General features: G+C 47.7%; 2 protein-coding genes across 2 annotated transcripts in view; one reads left to right on the top strand and one right to left on the bottom strand.

Moving 5' to 3' along the window:
- Positions 1-2642: 2642 nt before the first annotated feature.
- LOC121291502 (nuclear factor 7, brain-like) lies at positions 2643-16863 on the bottom strand. Its single transcript, XM_041212788.1, has 6 exons — positions 16224-16863; positions 11900-11995; positions 11573-11806; positions 9833-9855; positions 9621-9736; positions 2643-4045 (listed from the first exon to the last, which is right to left on the bottom strand). Exons 1-6 carry the CDS (start codon positions 16701-16703, stop codon positions 2655-2657), a joined length of 2340 nt encoding a protein of 779 aa, XP_041068722.1. The 5' UTR covers positions 16704-16863; the 3' UTR covers positions 2643-2654.
- LOC121291503 (butyrophilin subfamily 1 member A1-like) overlaps positions 16447-21480 on the top strand; it is a 30674-nt gene continuing 25640 nt past the window's right edge. The window contains exon 1 of the mRNA XM_041212789.1: positions 16447-16585. The gene's annotated coding sequence lies outside the window, so the exon portion shown is untranslated. The remainder of the gene's footprint in view (positions 16586-21480) is intronic.

Genomic DNA, 21480 nt, shown 5'->3' with positions numbered 1-21480 from the left:
GGAATGCGCTGCCTGGGAGGGTGGTGGAGGCGGGTTCCTCACATCCTTTAAAAAGTATCTGGTTGAGCACTTGGCACATCATAACATTCAAGGCTATGGGCCAAGTGCTGGTAAATGGGATTAGGTAGGTAGGTCAGGCGTTTCTCATGTGTCGGTGCAGACTCAATGGGCTGAAGGGCCTCTTCTGTACTGAGATTCTTTGAATCGATGATAGTTTCATGCTCACCATGACTGAGACCAGCTTTATAATTCCAAATTTTTTAATTGAATTTATATTCCTCCAGCTGTTGTGGTGGGATTTGAACACACATCCCCAGGGCATTACCCTGGGCCCCTGGATTGCTAGTCCAGTGATATTACACTACACTATGTAGTGGTAGTGTCACTGGGTTAGTAATCTTGTGTGCAGTTTTGGTCTGCTTATTTAAGGAAGGATGTAAATGCATTGGAGGTGGTTCAGAGGAGGTTTACTAGATTGATACCTGGAATGAGTGGGTAGTCTTATGAGGAAAGGTTGGACAGACTGGGCTTGTTTCCACTGGAGTTTAAAAGAGTGAGGGGTGATTTGATTGAGTGAATAAGATCCTCAAGGGTCTTGATAAGGTGAACATGGAAAGGGTGATTCCTCTTGTGGGTGAGACCAGAACTAGGTGGCACTATTTTAAAATTAGGGGTCGCCCTTTTAGGATGGAGATGAGGAGAAATGTTTTCTCTCAGAGTGTTGTGCGACTTTGGAACTCTCTGCCTCAGAAGGCATTGGAAGGGAGGAGTTGCTGAATACTTTTAAGGTGGAGGTTGTTAGGCAACAGAATCAAAGGTTACCGGGGGTAGGTGGGAATATAGAACTCGAAACCATGATCTTATTAAATGGCTCAGCATGCTTGAGGGGCCGAATGGCCCACTTCTGCTCCTATTTCACATGTTCGTGCATGCATAAGCCCAGGCTAATGCTCTGGGGACCTGGGTACAAATCCCACCATGGCAGCTTTTGAAACTTAAATTCAGTTAATAAACCTGGAATATAAAGCTGGTCTCAGTCATGGTGACCGTGGAGCTATCATCAACTGTTGTAAAAACCCATCTGGTTCACCAATGCCCTTTAGGGAAGGAAATCTACATGTGACTCCAGACCTACAGCGATGTGGTTGACTCTTAACTGCCCCTGTGAAACGGTATGGTAAGTCAGTCAGTTCAAGAGGCATTTAGGGATGGGCAACAAATGCTGGCCTTGCCAGCGACACCCACGTAGAGGGAAACAAAATGAATGCGGGACATTGTTGTTGAAATGGTGTCATCAGCCTTTCCTGAATGTGCGAACTCGGCCGGAGCTCCTTGTAGTAAAAGCGTCATGAGCTGATGCAGCCTGTGCGGGGTCGCACTACTTGGACATTAGGGCCGGTGGAACCCCTTCCTGTTTGTGCTGCTCCGTCAGTCTTCCCGGCTGAGCTTCCGCACCACGTCGGGTGGCAGCATTCCCTCCAAGCCCCTTGGGGTAGCCAGCCACACGCTAAAAACCCAGCGACTTCCCACCCCTGCTTCACAATCGTAAGAAAGTCATCCGCTCTTCACAACAGGGCGGCTTGCCACCTGGAGGACTCTGTTGGCCTTCCCTGTCCCTTGACTGATTGGGCGCAGGTTCACCCTCCCCAACCCCCTTCTCCCCCCCCCCATCCCCAGCCCCATTCAGGCCTGGAAATCTAAAGCCGTTGTGAGCTTCACCTCCACAGAGATGGCCAGGTCCTTCCACAGTAAATCCCGGAGCTGCAGGCTCGGTGGAGGAAATGACAGGCAGTGACCCAAAGCTGGGCCTGAGTGCAGTAGCGGCAAGCAGGATGAACACTCTACTTGTGTAATCTCTCCTGCAGTGCTCTTGAGTCTGGGGGCTTCCCATCTCCTGGGTGCGCGCTCTCTCTCACTCTCTCTCTCTCTCCCCCTCCTGTTTTCCTTCCCCTCTTCCACTCCTCGGTGTCCAGCAAGGACTCAATGGGCTGAATGGCCTCCTTCTGTGCCATGACGACTCTATAACTCCTCAATGTAGGGGCGGGAACAGCAAGACAGTGCGCCATTTTAAATGTGTTATGATGGGCAAAAAGAGGGGACACCTAGATAGTTAAAATAGATTCCTCTTGATGGTGCTGTAGAAGGAATAGTGAGACAGGGTGCCACTTTAAATTCAATTATGGTTGATCTCCTGGCATTGTGGTAAGATTAGAATGCAGATAATCTCTTTCACTGTTTCTCTCACGCACGGAGCTCAATTAAACTAACGCGTTAGCTGAAAGCTGGTAAGCTGCTGAAGCGATCGCTGCTCACCCCCCCAGGAATCAAATGGCCACGGGCGCTGGCGCAGTTTGGGCACCCCTCCTCCAACGGGCACAGTGAACAGAAGCTCGCCACCCTCGTTGCTTTAATCCCGGGGCGGGGCCGAGCGTCGTGGATCCTTAAAGCTGCGCTGGAGGTCGGCGAGGCTCGGGTTGAAAGGCAGCTCCGAGCCTCAGCGAGCTCCGAGCACCAGTCGCTCATGCCCGGCTTTCTGCCATCTTTCTGGGCGGGCTCGGTCCGCTCTGGGAAGAAGCGAGGAAACTTTCGGCCGGTAAGCTTATCAATCGGGGTCGAATTCAACGGCAGGGCGGACATACAAGAAGAAACCCAGCCTAGTGAGGGTAATAGGACCAGCACGACCATGATAAGCCAGCGACGCCCAGCGTGACGGCGGACAGCTCAGCGTCACCCACCCAGGCGCACCACATGCCACTGTAGCCCAGCAAGCCAGCCATGATCCAACAGCTCCTCAGGCGACCCACCACGGACAGGCAGAGCCCCAAGAGGCCCAGCGCAATCCAGCACAGGCCAGCGAGCTGGTGAAGGCTCACCAGCAGAATGCACAATCCGACATAGCCCTTTATGCTCCCGCACCACCAGCAGGCCTTGGCCACGTTGTAGTGCCCCAACAAATACAGGCAGAGGCCTGTGTGTGCCAGCAAGCCGCAGCAGACCCACCACACCCACACCTCGTAATCCGACAGCCACACCAGCCCGACGAGGGCTGCCAGACTGGGCATGACCCAGAAGGGCCAGGCGTAACCTTTGGAGGCAAGAAGCAGACCGACCAAGCTCAGCACCAGCAAGCAAGCTCCTAGATGTCTAGCGTATGCCAGCAGCAGGCAGCACAATCCAGCATAGCCCAGGAGGCCGCTGGACACCCAGGTGACCTCTGCAAGGCTCCCCTTGTCCAGCAGGGCCCAGCACAAGCCGGCGAACCCCAGCATGCTGCAGCACACCAGGTACGTCTCAGCAAAATCGGCCCGGCCTGGGGAGGACACCCCCAGGGCGACCAGGAATCCGAAGCAGAGCCAGGCCCGCTTCCAAGTGCTCCAGTCCCAGTGGGAGCTCCTGGCGTACCCGGAGGGACTGGAGATGGTCGCACCCTCCCTCCCGCAATCCGAGCACGGACTGATTCCCTCCTCCTCCTCCTCCTCCTCCGCCTCCTTGTTGGAGCTCGAGGTGGCCGAGGGAGGCAGCTGAAGAGGCTCCGCATTCCCGCCCCTGTGGTTCAGTCCGGGGCTGAAGAAAGGGTAGAGTTTCTCGGTGAAGCTGCCTCTGAAAGTGTGAAGGTGGGTCATGCCATCGGCGTTGTAAAAGGACACTTGCCCTCCCTCATAGTCCAGGTAGACGCCAATCGCCCTGGGCTTCACATCCAAGTGGAGGTCCCTCAATGTTAAGGTAAAGGCCTTGTACCTATTCCCATTCCTCAGTCCCAGGACCCAATATCCATTGGGAGGCGACAGGAGGACGTCCCCTTTCCTGCTGACTGACTCCCTGGCCACACCCACGGTCCAGCTGCTCTTGTTGCCCACCTTCACTTCCCAGTAGTGCCTCCCCGACGTGAATCCGACCGAGCCGAGGACGCAGGGGCAGGGGTCAAACCTCTGGGGGTCGTCGGACAGCCGCTGTTTCTGAGCGCTGTGTGTCGCGCTGGTCAGGTCTTCGGACAGAATGAGCCAGGGGCTTGCCGTGGCAGGGTTCAGAGTCAGCGAGGTTGGCCCTATAACAGAAAACAGATCGAGGAGCTATTAAAGGCAAGTCCGTCAAGGATCGGCCGATACGTTGGGACCGATGACCACTGAACACCAGAAATAGGAGCAGGAGTAGACCATATGGCCTATCGAGTCTGCTCCAGGCATTCAACACAATCACGGCTGACCATGGGCTTCAACTCCATTTTCCTGCGCGCTCCCCATATCCCTTCACTCCCTGAGAGACCAAAGATCTGTCTATCCCAGCCTCAGATGTGTTCAACAATGGAGCATCTACAAACACCTGGGGCAGAGAATTCCAAGAATTCACACCAGAATCACAGAATCACACGGTGCAGAAGAGGCCATTTGGCCCATCGATACTGCACCGACACGTGAGGAACACCTGGCCTACCTACCTGATCCCATTTACTAGCACTTGGCCCATAGCCTTGAATGTTATGACGTGCCAAGTGCTCATCAAGGTACTTTTTAAAGGATGTGAGGCAACCCACCTCCACCACCCTCCCAGGCAATGAATTCCAGACTGTCACCACCATCTGGGTAAAAAAGTTTTTCCTCACATCCCCTCTAACCTCCTGCCCCTCACCTTGAACTTATGTCCCCTTGTGACTGACCCTTCAACTAAGGGGAACAGCTGCTCCTTATCTACCCTGTCCATGCCCCTCATAATCTTGTACACCTCGATCAGGTCGCCCCTCAGTCTTCTCTGCTCCAACGAAAACAACCCAAGTCTATCCAACCTCTCTTCATAACTTAAATGTTTCATCCCAGGCAACATCCTGGTGAATCTCCTCTGCACCCCCTCCAGTGCTATCACATCCTTCCTATAATGTGGCAACCAGAACTGCACACAGTACTCCAGCTGTGGCCCAAGATGCTCAACCTCACTGTTAACCACCCGGCCAATCTTTGTGTCATCCACAACCTTTTGGAACTTAGGACTTGAGAGCAGGAGGAGGCCACTTCGAGCCCGCTCTGCCACTCGATAATGTCTTGGCTGACCCGACTGCAATCTCAGCTCCCCTTTCCTGCCCACCCCACTATAACCCTCGACTCCCTTGTCTATCAAAAAGCTGTCTAACTCCGCCTTGAGTATATTCAATGGCACAGCCTTCACTGCTTACGGGGGAAGAGAATTCCACGGTCTGGCAGGCCGGGATTTTCTAGCCCAGTCGTGGGTGGAACCTACCGCAAGAGAGGTGGCGCCCCAGCCAGAAGCCCATTGGCCGGAAGATTCCGGAGGTGGGCGGGTGCGGAAAATCCCACCCATGACCTCCTGAGAGAAAAACGTTCTCCTCAGCCCAGTCTTAAAACGGAGACCTCTTATTCTTAAACTGTGTCCCCTGGTTCTGGTTCCCCCACTCTCCCCCACACAAGAAGAAACATTCTCCCGGTATCCACCCTATCGTGTCCCCTCGGGATCTTACATGTTTCAATAAGATCACCTCTCGTTCTTCTAAACTCCAGGGGGTGTGGGCCCCAACCTGCTCAACCTTTCTTCAGAGGGTAAGCCCTTCGAGTAAAGAAGTGTCTCCACGCCTCAGCCCTAAATGACCGGCCCCTTATCCTGCGTCCCCGTGTTTTAGACTCCCCGACCAGTTGAAACAATCTCAGCGTTCGCCCTGTCAAACCCCTCCAGACTCTCGGATGTTTCAATGAGATCGCCTCTCGGCCTCCTAAACTCCATCGAGTTCAGGCCCTTTTCACTCAGCCTCTCATCCCTCACGCTCCAGCTCGCAAAGCACTTCCATCTCCTAACTCTCAGATTTCAGAGGCAGATGAATAATCTAATAGGAGTGTTGGGGGAGGGTGGGGGTGGTCGGCAGCCGGGGTCTGGGGGGGAAGCAGGAGGGTTTCACCATCTTTCGGCTTCGGAGCTTCCTCCCCAAACCCCGTGTTAAAAAATGTCTGCAACCTCCATGGCAACACAATGCAAGTGTGTTATTTGAGCTACTTCAATTGAATAACAATTAGTCATACAATTAAACATTTCTACCCATTATTTCTGATTTAGTCAGTTAAGTCGACTCCAAGATTGATTTTGTGATGCCTGGTGTAGCACTGAGGGAGTGGCTGCATCGAGGGAGGTTGGGAACTAGAATTAGGAAGTGAGTGACAAGCTTTGGTTTCTTAATAACAACATGAAGCAGGTCTTAAGCGCGCATTCCCCAATGTGCACCTTTGAGCTCGCCAGTGTTAGAGAATTATGAGATGTTCCTGTTACAGATAATAGTCGTTTGATATTACAGAACTTGAGTATTGCTGAAAAAAAGAGACATACTGTCGAAGCTTTTCATCTTGCACTCTTCAGGACAGGGTCGCAAGAGCACCAGTAGTAAAGGGAACAACAATTTATACTGTGTGAGAAGAGAGTGCTGTTTGGTTGGCAAGTGGACTCTGACTGGTAGAGGTGTTGCCATGGAGAATGCAGCAGGGAATAGTTAACTGCCAAGCTTTTAATCAAGTTCAAACCAGGCAGGGCGACTCTGATTGGTCAAGGCCTTGTCATTGGGGAATGAACCAGGGGATGGCTGACCCCCAAGTTTTTGTTTAGCTGAAAAACGCATAATGTGGGGACATGCCCATTGTGTGTGTGAACATGTGTGGCTGCTAGCATGCATAAGTGAACTACGCTGAACACAGTTTGGTGGATTTCAATGCTTTGCGGCTTAGGGCCTGATTAACATAAGGGAGCAGGAATTCATGGGGAAAACTATCTTGGAATAATGCACCAGCGTTGGGGCATTCAACAAATTATTTCACGAATGTGTAAAGAATCCCACCATTTTGAGTTACATTTCTCAATGAGCCTTCGATCTGCGTACAGCCATGAAATCTATTCAACAGAGATGATTTAAAAACAAAAAACTGCGGATGCTGGAAATCCAAAACAAAAAAAGAAATACCTGGAAAAACTCAGCAGGTCTGGCAGCATCGGCAGAGAAGAACAAAGTTGTCGTTTCGAGTTCTGTTGAAGGGTCATGAGGACTCGAAACGTCAACTTTGGTCTTCTCCGCCGATGCTGCCAGACCTGCTGAGTTTTTCCTGGTATTTCTCTTTTTGTGTTAGAGATGATTTAAAACCCAGTCATATATTAAACCCACTCCCATTAATCGATAACTGGTAATTAGATGCAATTTTATTTTTCCAGTACCATCAAGTCAGACATACGCTGGATACAAAGGATATGGCCTGAGCTAGGCCCTAAACACCAGCATTACCAGAATAAGTGGGTGTAAAGTGGAAGCTCTCTCTCAGTGTCTCTATTCTTAGCACTGCTTCTGCACTATTCACCAGCCACTGCTCTTTACCGAATGAATTGGGGAAAGCTGCTATCTTTTTTGATGCTACTGCAAGGTGATAACCTCAGTGAACTTCCTGCTGTACCACTTGTGCTGTCTCTGTCTCTTCCTGTACTGGATCGCTCTGCCCCACCATCACTGAAGCACACAACAATGTCCTCCCCACCAACACATCCCGCCAACAACCCCCCACCACAGCCCCCCCACCCGACTACGTCCCCAACCCCTGAACCGACCCAACCTGCAATCACTGCGCTGATTGTCTTCCCATCGCCCTTTCAAGTGCCAAATAAACCAAGCAACCAGATTGGCCAGAAGTGCAAGTTAGGCCGAGGTTATTGGGCAGGAGGGAAGCGGATTCAAACGACAGGTGAAACGGAGTTTCCACTGGTCATTTTGGTCAGACCCCCCTGAAACCACCCTGTGGACCCACACAGGGTCACAGGGTCCCACTTGAGAAGCCCTGACATGGAATATTGGTGGGAGTACCACAAGGAGATGAGGAGTTTCTTTTTGGAAAATGGCCAGTATGTGATGCCCACACCTAGTTGCCCTTGAGAAGGTGGTGGTGAACTGCCTTCTTAAACCACTGCAGGCCATGTGGTGTCGGTGCACCCACAGTGCTGTTAGGGAGGGAGTTCCAGGATTTTGACCCAGCGACAGTGAAGGAACGGCGACGTATTTCCAGGTCAGGATGGTGAGTGACTTGTAGGGGGCCCTTCCAGGTGGTGGTGTTCCCATCTATCTGCTGCCCTAGTCCTTCTAGATGGTGGTGGTCGTGAGTTTGGAAGGTGCTGTCTAAGGAGCCTTGGTGAATTCCTGCAGTGCATCTTCTAGATGGTACACACTGCTGCCACTGTGCGTCGGTGATGGACAGAGTGAATGTCGAAGGTGGTGGATGGGGTGCCAATCAAGTGGGCTGCTTAGTCCTGGGTGGTGTCAAGCTTCTTGAGTTTCACTGGTAATGTTATTTTCTTTAAGCAGAAGGCTAGAACCAAAAGCAAAGCTTTGCTTCAGTTATATAAAGCCCTGGTTAGACCACATGTTGAATATTGTGTGGGAGTTCTGAGCACTGCACCTTAGGTAGTGTATATTGGCCTTAGAGGGCGTGCAGTGCAGATTCACCCAGAATGTTACCAAGGGTTAGAATGCTGCAGTACAGAGGGATCTGGGTGTCCTTGTACATGAGTCACAAAAAGTTAGCATGCAGGTACAGCAAGTAACTAGGAAGGCAAATGGAACATTGGCCTTTATTGCAAGGGGATGGAATAAAAAAGTAGGGAGGTCTTGGTTCATCTGTACAGTGCATTGGTGAGACCAAACCTGGAGTACTGTGTACAGTTTTGGTCTCCTTCAGGAGGGATATACTTGCATTGGAAGCAGTTCAGAGAAGGTTCGCTAGGCTGATTCCTGGGATGAAGGGTTTGTCTCATGAGGAAAGGTTGAGCAGGTTGGGCCTATACTTACTGGAGTTTAGAAGAATTGAGAGATGATCTTATTGAAATGCATAAGATTCCAAGGGGGCTCGACAGAGTGGATGCTGAGAGGATATTTCCTCTTGAGCAGGAATCTAAAACTACAGGTCACAGATCAAAAATAAGAGGTCTCCATTTAAGATGGAGATGAGTAGAAATTTCTTCTCTCAGAGGGTGGTTAGTATTCTAAATACTGTTTTACCCAACAGAGAAGCGGAAAGGCTGGGGTCATTGAATATATTCAAGGCTGATTTTTGATTGACAAGAGAGGATTACAGGGGAGTTGGTGTGGGGTGGGGTGGGGGGAGGGGGTTTGTCCGACAGGAAAGAGAAGTTGAGGCCATGATCAAATCAGCTATGATCTTATTGAAACAGGCTCAAGGGGCCGAATGGCCTCCTGATGCTCCTATTTCTTACATTCTCCAGATACTTGAGTGCGAAGTCCAGATTGATATTCCAGAGTAGTGCCGTGGGAATGCTGCACTGTCAGAGGTGCAGCGGATGAGCTGTTAAAGCCAGTCAGCCCCCCTAGTGCGGGAGGTAGAAATGATCACATGGCACTATTTTGCAGAAGAGCAGGGGAGTTCTGCCCGGTGAGTCCTGGCCAATATTCATCCCTCAGCCAACATCGCTGAAGTAGATTACCCGGTTATTATCATCCCGCTTTTTTCTGGGACTTTTCTGTGAGCATATTGAGTGTCGCGCTCCCTACAGAACAATGGTAGCTATGCTTCTAAAGCACTTTGGGATGTCCTGAGGTCATTAGGGGTGCAGTATAAGTGTCAGTATTTCGAAGAGTTCACCTGGTCTGATGACATCCCTCAATTCCTTCCACACACTGTACTGTAAAGGGCCTTTCAACACTTCCAACGAGAGATCCTCAGAGATATCTTCCAGCGTCTTAAAGTCTTCCAGAGGCCTGCACACGTGAAAACATGTCAACATCCCTGCAGTGAAAAATCTATCCCAATAATTAATCTCTTTGGGTGTTTTTTTCCATGACTAAAGCACATACCTCTGCTTGAGAAGACTCAATCCCTTCAAAACAAAAAAGAAAAAAATTATTTTAACCCCACCTTAAGTTACTATTTTTTTGTCCTGTCTAGACACATCAGACAGTTCCCTTGCTAGATTGCTAAATGGGATGTAGGTGGATCAAATTATACGTTGGCAAGCAATTAATCTGAGTTTTAACCAAATACTTGACACATACGCACACATCCAGTCTGCAAAGTTGACACATGCACACACAGGCACACACCCTTGGGTGGAATCTTGCCAGCAGTGTGAAGCTTGGTGGCCGGGTGGGGGTTGGGGGGGACTTAATTTGGCTTGAGGCCAAAGATGACTTTCCTGATGGCGAGACGTATTTTAGGAATTATGTTCTCGGGCATTGAAGGCGGGTTAAAAGCCAATTGAGCTTCCTGACAGACAATGTCAGGAAGCCCTTCTTCATGCATTGGCATGCTGTGCATGCTCGTTTAAAAGGCCACCTTCCTGGAATTAAACTCCCCTCCAAATTAAGCTCCCCCGCCAGCGAGAAATCAGTTCGTTCACATTTACAACTGCGCAGAAGCGACACGCGCCTGGCAAGGCAGACTTCTTCCAAGGTTACCGGTGAGTTGCCGCTGCATTGTCCTCATTGGGGGGTGTCTGCCGACGCTGGCCTATGCTTGAGACTGGACGGTGGCAGTGCAGGGTGGGCGGAGGATGACCGAGGAAGGGAGGAAGGGTTAGCGGGGAATGGCGGAGCAGTGGGCGGGCAAAGGTGGAAGGGGTCGCGCAGGCTGGCTGGGTGCCTTTTAAATAAAGCACCTCGACCTTCGTCCCCGTGACGTGAAGCTATCCCCTGCCGTGAGAATCAGCAAGCTCCTTGTGGGTGCATATTTAATCAGCTGACCAAAGCAAGGCCGCATGTGGTCAGCCAGTGGGAATCACTCCCGCTTCTGCTCCTGCCACTGCACTTAGGCCAGGATATTACAGATGGAGGGCTCGGCGACTCTGCTCGAATGAGCATCAATTGGCTGGAGCTGGGATTTCCGGCCCCTCACTGGGGAGGACGTCCCACCTTAGAAATAGATTGACAGGTCTCTGGTCCCTGCAGTGGACAGAAGGGGAAGTGCATGAAGATGATTGGGCCCAAGTCCCAGGACTGAACGGATAGGTTAATTTTTGAAGTCCTGGGTTGGGGAGGGTAAGAGAGGGCTAGGGGCGAGGGAGGTGCATAGTGGGCTATTGACGTGTCAGGGGAGAAGCCAGAGGGAGGGGGTGTTCCAGTGGCCACTCGGGAGAGATGCCAGAAGTTAGAAGGGAGCTTCTGATGGAACCAACCCCCCATCACCCACCGCCCCCACCCCTCTTCCCACCTGAGGCCTAAACCTGTCCTTTTCTGGGCTTCCCCTACACCTGGGAAATCCTCCTGCCAACCTAAAAATTGAGGCTGGGAAGGAAGGTGGTCAATAATTGGTCACTCGAAGGCCTCCACTAGGATAAGGGTGGGCTGCCCATTCAAGGCCTTGTCCAGCCCAGTGTGAAATCGTTGAGAGGTCGGGGTGGGTGGGAACCCAGCAGCAGGAAGCCCATTTGTCCTCCCTCACCCTCCTCCCACCTGGAAACCTGTCGGCAGGGGAGTGTGATATTCAGGCCTTAGGCTCCAGCCACTGAGTTCCATTCTCACCACCTCTACTGCTACAGGAATACAAAGTTGTGTCTGGAGAAAGTCTACAGACTGAATCCCATTCCCTCCGCCCTTTACCATCAGGAATCTTAAGTCGTCTTGGTCCTCTATCTGTTCTTTTCTCTTCATGATTTCCACCCCAGCAGATGTCAGGCCCTCCTGGATGTCCCCCAGCCTCGCTTCCATCCTTTTCAAAATGGTCTCCACCCTTTCCTCCAGTTTTTCCACCAAACTTTGCTCTTTTTTCTGGATGAACCGGCCCATTTCAGCGAAGCACTGCTTGACGTGGTTCAACTCAGTCACAAAAGCCTCCTGCAAAGGGGAGAGAAGGCCCAGTGTTTACAACAGATGGCACGGAGACAAGTCGCCCGGTGACAAGCGAGAGAAAATGTCTGCTGGACTTACTCCCACTGCTGAGATGTTGCGTTTTTCTTTCAGTCGGAGTTCGGCGAGCGTTTTCTCCTCCTCCTTCAGCTTGTCCAAGGATTCCTTCAGTGCGCCCTGCAATCAAACAGGACACGATCAGATAAAAACCACGTGGTGGATTCGGACGGAGAAGGGGAGCAACCTAACTGACCACCCCCAGAGCACCAACATCACTTATGGCCAACTCCATACCCCAGGGCTGTACAACGTCCCCTCCTGGCCTCACACTCCCCAGTTCTCCATTCTGCTGACTCCAACCTCTGGTGCAATCCCTTCCTTCTATTGACCTTTGTTGCAAGGGGGATTGGAGTACAAGAATAAAGAAGCCTTGCTCAGATTGTACAGGGTTTCACTGAGACCACATCTGGAAAACTGCGTGCAGTTTTGGTCTCCATATTCAAGGAAGGGTACACTTGCATTGGAGGCAGTACAGCGCAGGTTCACTAGGTTGGTCCCTAGAGTGAGGGTTTGTCCTATGATGAGAGACTGGGTGAATTGGGCCTCTATTCTCTGGAGTTTAGAAGAATGGTGAGCTGCCTTCTTGAGCCACTGCAGTCCATGTGGTGTAGGTACACCCACTGTGCTGTTAGGGAGGGAGTTGCAGGATTTTGACCCAGCGACAGTGAAGGAACGGTGATATATTTCTAAGTCAGATTGGTGAGTGGCTTGGAGGGAAGCTTCCAAGTGATATTGTTCCCATGCATCTGCAGGGAACAAGGGATATGGAGAGCAGGTGGGCAAGTGGAGTTGAGGCAGGTATTAAATGGTGGAGCAGGCTCAAATGGCTGTATTTTCTACCCCTGCTCTTATATCTTACGTTCTTAGATCAGATACCGATCCACTCAGCACTACCCCCTCCCCCCAACTCCCCAGCCTCCTATATGTGCAGAACAGATATTGTACCACAAGTAACCAGACACCATATTATTTCCCCCAATCAAAAAACAGGATGCTGCAGATGTTGGAAATCTGAAATATAGACAGAAAATGCTGGAAATACTCAGCAGATTTTTTTTTTAATGGGATGTGGACATCGCTGGCTAGGCCAGCATTTATTGCCCATCCTTAAGAAGGTGGTGGTGAGCTGCCTTCTTGAACCACTGCAGTCCATGTGATGTAGGTACATTCGCAATACTGTTAGGGAGGGAGTTCCAGGATTTTGACCCAGCGACAGTGAAGGAATGGGTATATATTTCCAAGTCAGGATGGTGCGTGGCTTGGAGGGGAACTTCCAAGTGATGTTGTTCCCATGTATCTGCTGCTCTTGTCCTTCTATGTGGTAGTGGTCATGGGTTTGGAAGGTGCTGTATAAGGAGCCTTGGTGAGTTCCTGCAGTGCATCTTGAAGGTAGTACACACTGCTGCTACTGTACGTTGGTGGTGGGTTAGGCAACATGTGTGGAGGCAGAGTTCTGAATACTCATATCTGACTCAAATGTCAACTTTGTTTCTCCACAGATGCTGCCTGTCCTATTTCCGCTTTTTATTTCTGTATTCCCCATTGTAAATACAAAACATAAATAGTGTACAGTATCACACATTCCCATTTATACTTAGAGCAGATATTGCATACACCCTCTGAATATATACAGAACAGATACTGTTTCACACAGTCTCATATATACACAAAACAGATACTCTATTGCCCCTCTGAATATACACAGAACAAATACTGTATCACACAGCCCCATATATACACAAAAAATATACTGTATTCCCCCTCTGAATATACACAGAAGAGATACTGTATCGCACAGTCCCATATATACATAGAACAGGTACTGTATCGCATGTCTCATATATGCATAGAACAGATGCTGTATCCCCCCTCTGAATATACACAGAACAAATACTGTATTGCACAGCCCAATATATACACAGAACAGATACTGTAATCCCCCTCTAAATAGACACAGAACAGATACTCTATTGCACAGTCCCATATATACAGAGAACAGATACAGTATTGCACAGTCCCATATATACACATAACAGATACTGTTTTCCCCCTCTAAATAGACACAGAACAGCTACTGTATCACACAGTCCCATATATACACAGAACAGTTATTTTATTCTCCCTCTGAATATCACACAGTCCTGTGTATATATACAAAACACATACTGTATTACCCGAATATACACAGAATGCATGCTGTATCACACACACATATGTACAGAATAAACAGATACTGAATCAAACACACAGATATGTATAGAACACACAGATATTGTACACTGTATCATGCACAGAGATATGCACAGAATAGACACAGATACTGAATCACTCACACATATATGTACAGAATACATAAGACATAAGAAATAGGAACTGGAATGGGCCATTCAGCCCTTCAAGCCTGTTCCCTCCACCATTCAATGCGATCATGGCTGACCTTTTACTTCAACCCAATTTTCCTGCACGATCCCTGTATCCCTTGATGTTTTTAATATGTAGAAATCCATCGATCTCAGTCCTGAACATACTCAATGACTGAGCCTCCACATCCCTCTGGGGCAGAGAATTCCAAATATTCACTGCCTTCCGAGTGAAGAAATTCCTCCTCATCTCAGTCCTAAATGGCCTGCTGCTTATTCTGAGACTTTGTCCCCTGGTTCTAGACCACCCAATAAGGGTAACTTTCCTTCCTGCATCTACCCTGCCAAGCCCTGTAAGAATTTTATATGTTTGAATGAGATCACCTCTCATTTTTCCAAACTCCAGAGAATAAAGATCCAGTCTATTCAATCGTTCCTCAAAGGATAATCCCTCCATCCCAGGAATTAGTTTGGTGAACCTTCATTGCACCATCTCTATGGCAAGTATATATTTCCTTAGGTAAGGAGACCAAAACTGCACACGGCACTCCAGATGTGGTCTTACCAAGGCTCTATCTAATTGCAGTAAGACATCTTTACTCCTATACTCAAATCCTGTAATAATGGCCAACATGCCATTTGTCAATTTAATTGCTTGCTGTGCCTGCATGTTAGCTTTCAGAGACTCATGAACAAGGACACCCAAGTCCTTTTGAAGTTCAACACTTCCCAGCCTCTCACCATTTAAGGAATACTCTGTATTTCTGTTTTTTCTTCCAAAGTGGATAACCTCACATTTCTCCACATTGTATTTCGTCTGCCGAATTTTTGCCCCCTCGCTTAGCCTCTCCAAATGCTCTGGAAGTGTCTTTGCATCCTCCTCACAACTCACACTTCCACCTAGTTTTGTATCATCTGCAAACTTGGTAATATTACATTTAATCCCCACATCCAAATCATTACACAGTACACAATACACAGATACACTGTACCAAATACAGAGATATGTACAGAATATACACAGATACTGAATGACACACAGATATGTGCAGAGAGATACTGAATCACATACACAGATATGTACAGAATACACAGATACTGTACACTGTACCAAACACAGATATATGTACAGAATATACACAGATACTGAATGTCACACAGATATGTGCAGAATACACAGATACTGAATCACACACACAGATATATACAGAATATACAGATACTGTACACTGTATCATACACACAGATATGTACTTAATATACATAGATACTGAATCACATGCGTTTGGATACTGTACACTGTATCATACACACAGATATGTACTTAATATACATAGATACTGAATCACATGTATATGGATACTGTACACTGTATCATACACAGAGATATGTACTTAATATACATAGATACTGAATCACATGTATATGGATACTGTACACTGTATCATACACAGAGATATGTACTTAATATACATAGATACTGAATCACATGTATATGGATACTGTACACTGTATCATACACAGAGATATGTACTTAATATACATAGATACTGAATCACATGTATATGGATACTGTACACTGTATCACACACAGAGATATATACAGAATACTATCATACACAGAAGTATGCTCAGAATATACACATACTGTATCACACACACAACGTGCATAATAAATAAATACAATATTACATACACGGATAGGTACAGAACAAATACAGGTACCGTGTCACACGCACAGAACACACATCTAGTGAATGTGAGCACCTTCACATAACTAACTGCAACACAGACTCCAACTGTACACACTTTAAACGCAGTTCACCAAGTGTTTCCTACGTTGCAACAGTGACTATGTTACAATAGCGACTACACTTCAGAGGTACTTCATTGATTGTACAAGCACTTTTGGACCATTTGGACATCATGAAAGGTGCCAGACAAGAAAAAAAAATCACACCCCCGTGTTGTAATGTAACCCTCACCTTGTGAAGAGCAACAGAGTCTGCGATGGGCTTGAGTACGTGTTGTTGGTGAGCGGCCCCCTGCTGGCACTGGGCACAGAGCAGTTTCTGCTCAGTCTCGCACATGTGGCTGAACGGGTCGCCGTGCTGGGGGCACCGCTCCGGCTCCCCCCTCGGAGCCTGGACCTGCCGCACTTGGTCCGCCGCGTTCCTCAGAGCGTGGACCACCTTCGTCCTCCTGTCCGGGAACTCGGCCCGGCACTCGGGGCACGAGACGTGAGACTGCCGGCTGTCCCAGAACTGGGTGATGCAGGGCTGGCAGTAGCTGTGCCCGCAGTCCAGGGTGATAGCATCGGCGAGGAGCTCGATGCAGATGGGGCACAGTAAGTTCTCGCTGAAATTCACAGCCGGCTCGCTGCCTGCCATCTCTCTGCTGCAATATTCACTTTCACTTTCACACTCATGGAGACATTTATCTCCCCCATCCCACCCCTTCTCCATATAAATAATATATCTGTACTTAACCCGGGGCGGTTACCAAGACACTTCGACAAACGGAAGACAACAAATCAGAAGTTTTTGGGAACCAGCAAGCGTGCAGCCCCAGACACATTCAATCTTAAGACGCTCCACTCCCCACAACCCTTTTGCCCCGCCTCAATATATAATATATTTTGTCTATGACATCTTTGGCAGTCTCTTCTTGGCCTCCACCTATCACTGGCCCTCTATCCAGCTCTACCTGTCCCACCCCCCTCTACCAGCCTATATTTCATCTCATTTCTATGTTTCCTTAGTTCTGATGAAGAGTCGTACGGACTCAAAAAGTCAACAGATGCTGTCAGACTTGCTGAGTTTTTCCAGGTATTTTTGTTTTTGTTCTAGAGTTCCAGCATCCGCAGTATTTTGCTTTTATCAATATATAAGGGTTTGGGTGAACGGTTTAGTCACAACGCCACCCCAGTGCCACATAAATCTCCTTCCTGCCTGGCAACTGGATAATGATCAGCTCAGAGGTGGTTTATTTAAACAAAAAAATCACATTTATCCGTTCTGTGGGGTGTGGGCATCACTGGCAAGGCCAGCGTTTGTTGCCCATCCCCTGTTGCCCAATTTAAGAAGGTGGTGGTGTTGGTGGTGGTGGTGGTGGTGAGCCGCCTTCTTGAACCGCTGTGGTCCATGTATTGTTCTATTCTACAGAGGTTTGATATGACTGAGTGGCTTACCAAGCCACATCGGAGAGCACTTAAGAGTCAACCACGTTGCTGTGGGGCCTGGAGCCACACGTAGGCCAGACCAGGTAAGGACGGCAGATTCCCTTCCCCAGATGGACCAGTAGGATTGCCAACTGTGATTATAGGAACACAGGAGCAGGAATAGGCTATTCAGCCTTTCGAGCCTGCTCCACCATTCAGTAAGACCATGGCTGATTGATTGTGGTCTCAGCTCCACTTTCCTGTCTGTCCCCCATAACCCTTGACCCCCTCACCCAACAAAAATCAGTCTAACTCAGCCTTGAGTATATTCAATGACCCAGCCTCTATTGTTTCCTGGGGAAGAGAATCCCATACACCAACAGCCCCTTGAGAGAAAAAGTTTCTCCTCACCTGTGTCTTAAAAGGGAGACCCCTTCTTATTAAACTATGTCCCCTAGTTTTAGTCTCCCCCACAAGAGGGAACATTATACCCTCTCAAGCCCCGCAGGATCTTCAATGTTTCGATGAGATCACCACTCATTCTTCTAAACTCCAATGGGTACAGGCCCAACCTGTCCAACCTTTCCTCCTAAGAAAAGCCTTCATCCCAGCAATGAGCCCAGTGAACCTTCTCTGAACTGCTTCTAAGACGATTATATCCTTTCCTAACTATATTCCTGGAGGTTTCATCGCATGACTTGCCCCCATGCTCCAGTCCTTATTCGGCCAACACATCCATGCTTGTGACTGCCTCCTTAAGCCAATTGGAAAGCAAAAAGATGCATGGCCCAATTCATTGGTGCTTGACTGTCAGCCAAACAGACTTTTTCCAATTTTCAATATTTTTTTATCTCTGGTAAAGGGAAATGTTCAAAAAAAATGTAAAGAAAAAACAACTCTTTTTAAAGTCCCACTGATCTTTTTCTAAGGTTGCACACAGCAGTGTCTTGGAGATTGACCTTCAATTCCTGGAGACTCCAGGGCCAATCCTGAACAATTAGCCACCCTAAAGGGCTGAAGAACCAGAGGGGGGTTTTTTAACAAAATTTTAATGGCAATTTCAAATTCATTATTGGTGAGGCTAGCATTTTATTCCAAATGTATTAATCAAATTCAAATTCCCCCCGATAGGATTTGAGCTTACATATACAAAGCATCAGTTCAGGTCTAAGGATTACTAGTCTAATAATGTTACCCCTATTCTACCACCCCAAACTAATATTGCAAGTGTGACTATGCCTTAAATACTGGTGTCAAAGTTCAGTTGGTAATAAGTCTGGACAGGAAAGTTAAAACTGTTTACAATGACAGAAGGATGGCAAACCAAGGACGCAGATTTAAGGCGATTGGTAAAGGGACTAGAGGCAACATTGAGGGAACTTTGTTTTTAACATGTGACTTGTTGTGATCTGGAATGCATTGCCAGAAAGGGCCATGGAGTGAGATTCAGCTGTAACTCACAAAAGAGATTTGGATTGATACTTGAAGAAGGGGAATCACAAGGCTACAGGGAAAGAGACAAGCATGATGGATGGAAGGGCCTCCCTCTGAGCTCCATGACTCAATGCTGAGAATAGCAGTCCGAGCGCAGCCAACATCAGACGTTAATATTTGCAAAGATCCATCACAGTTACATCACATCTAGACATTATTCCAACCAGAGCAACATTCAGAGTAACAGGCACCTCACATCTCAGGTGACATAGTGTTTACAGTACAGAAACAGGCCATTTGGCCCAAAAGTTCCTGATGGTGTTCCTGCTCCACAAAAGCTTCCTCCCACCTCTACTTCATCTCAGCATGTCCTATTGCTTTCACCCTCATGTACTTACCCAACTCTCTGTTAAAGGCATCTATGCTATTTGCCTCTACTAGTACCGGTCCCTCAAACTGTAACTGAGTGACACTCATCCATGCCTTTGTTACCTCTGGTCTTGACAATACTGATGAAATAAAATGTCCCAAGGTGCTTCATAGGAATATTATAAAACAAAATTTGACACTGAGCCACATAAGGAAATATTTGGTTAGATGACCAAAAGCTTAGTGGCAGGTTTTGGTTGAGGAGGGGGCAGCTTAAGGGAGGAAAGTGGGGTAGAAGAGATGGAGAGGTTTTAGGGAGGGAATTCCAAAGCTTAGGCCCCAGGCAGCTGAAGGCAATGGTGAAACAATTAAAATCAGGGATGCTCAAGAAGTCAGAATTAGAGGACTTCAGGGATCTCAGAGGGTTGTGGGGCTGGAAGAGATAACCGATAGCTAGAGATGAGGCAATGGAGGGATTTGAAAACAAGGATGAGAATTTTAAAATCAAGACGTTCCTGGTCGAGGAGCCAATGTAGGTCAGTGAGCACAGGGGAGTGGGACATGGTGCGCATTAAGCTACAGGTAGCAGAGTTTTGGATAACCTCAAGTTAACAGAAAGTAGAATGTGATAGACCAGCCAGGAGTGCGTTGGAATAGTTGAGTCTCAAGGCAATGAAGGCATGAATGAGGGTTTCAGTACAAATGAGCTGAGGGAGGGGCAAAATTGGGTGATGTTTCAGGGGTGGAAATGGGAGGCCTTAATGACAAGAGTGTGAAAATGAGGTCGGAAACTCATTTCGGGGCCAAATATGACAGCAAGGTTGCGAACAGACTGGTTTAATCTCAGACTCTTGCCAGGGATTGGGATGGAGTCGGTATCTATGGAATAGAGTTTGGAGTGGGGACCGAAAATTATGGCTTCAATCTTCCCAATATTCAGGGAAGAGATTGTTTCTGAATTTTCGGGAGCTTAAGGATCTGGTAGTTCCCCAATGTTTCCAGAAAGGCCAATGAGAGTCAACTTGCCAAACAATCCCAGCATCTTTTTCTCCTATAGTCTAAGTTATTGTGATTGCTTGAAATTTGGGATTCTTGCATTTGTCCTGATGAGTACAAGATGAAAATCTTCGACAATGTGTCTCTCTTTTCAACAAAATCCTAGTCCTATATTACCAAATGACAGTTTGAGGAGACTTTCTGCTCATCCAGTCCTGGATGTCAGGCAAGCAGTCTGACAATACTGGAGGAGTTGAGAGAGGTAGTGCTGAGGTAGATTTGATTTGCAGAGGTGTTAAAATTGGAAGGAGAAGGCTAGACCATACTCAAAATGCTGATTTTTGGTTAAAACCCATTTTCTGTTGCATTTATAAAACTGCACAAGTTACTTAAATATATCAAGGAGCACTTTTTAATTAAAAAAAAAACATTCGATATACAGGTACCAGAAGCTTGGGACCAGATGTGTGCCGGATTTGGAGATTTTTACGTATTTTGGGTCTGAGGCCTAGCCTGTTCTTATAATACAGAAAATAAAGTATGAAAGGTAAAGAATAAAAGGGCTTTATTCAAGTTGCTCCCCAGGGCGTCAGCTTTGAATGTAGCTGGTTTTCGGGTCCTACCTGATTTTGGGACGTCGAATAAGAGGCCCAGTGCCTGCCTCAATTGCATTTTATTAGGCTGCCCCCAGTGCACTGGCTCATGGCTGATTTTACTTGATGTCAGAATGAACTGTAACCTAACCAGCACAATTTCAAGAGTGTTGTGGGCCCAATTTCTCCCAATTGTGCCCAAAGTAAGTCTTCGCGCGCTACCAACTCATGTCTTACTATATGGTCAGTTCAAGTAAGCAGGAAGACAGCCCAGTGAGGAATGCCACATCTCTAGCTTCCCAAAAGGAGGAAGAAAAAAAACTTTTAGAAATTGTCAAATCCCAATTTTTTAAAAAAACAGTAATACTGGAGTTCCATTTTGAAGTGCATAAGTTCATACTTTTTTTTGAAAAATATACTTTATTCATAAAATATCTGGAAGAACATTCCAAACCATTTCAAAAATCACCATCACATAAGTACAATCAGATTCAACTTTTACACATGTATCACAAGGTGTATCAATACAATCAATGAATATTACAATCATTTCAATATGGTCAATGCAGACAATCAGACAAAGGTATTGGAGTTATCAACTTCAGACATGTGTTACTGCTGCCCTTCATTGACAAGTTCCAGTGTTTCCCCCTCCCCCAGTTCTGATGAAAAGAGGCCGAACGTTAACTT

The sequence above is a fragment of the Carcharodon carcharias genome, chromosome 19, assembly GCF_017639515.1.
Source record: "Carcharodon carcharias isolate sCarCar2 chromosome 19, sCarCar2.pri, whole genome shotgun sequence".
NCBI lineage: Eukaryota > Metazoa > Chordata > Chondrichthyes > Lamniformes > Lamnidae > Carcharodon > Carcharodon carcharias.
Note: the sequence above shows the minus strand (reverse complement) of the source record. Positions and strands in the feature narration are given on the sequence as shown.

Bases quoted from the DNA above. Each gene is read 5' to 3' on its own strand.
- LOC121291502 (XM_041212788.1), bottom strand. From the start codon at position 16,703: ATGGAGAAGGGGTGGGATGGGGGAGATAAATGTCTCCATGAGTGTGAA. The intron at 11,996-16,223 runs GTGAGGGTTACA...GTTTGATTGCAG, and splicing joins ACTCTGTTGCTCTTCACAAG to GGCGCACTGAAGGAATCCTT. The intron at 9,737-9,832 runs GTATGTGCTTTA...TCACGTGTGCAG, and splicing joins TTGAGTCTTCTCAAGCAGAG to GCCTCTGGAAGACTTTAAGA.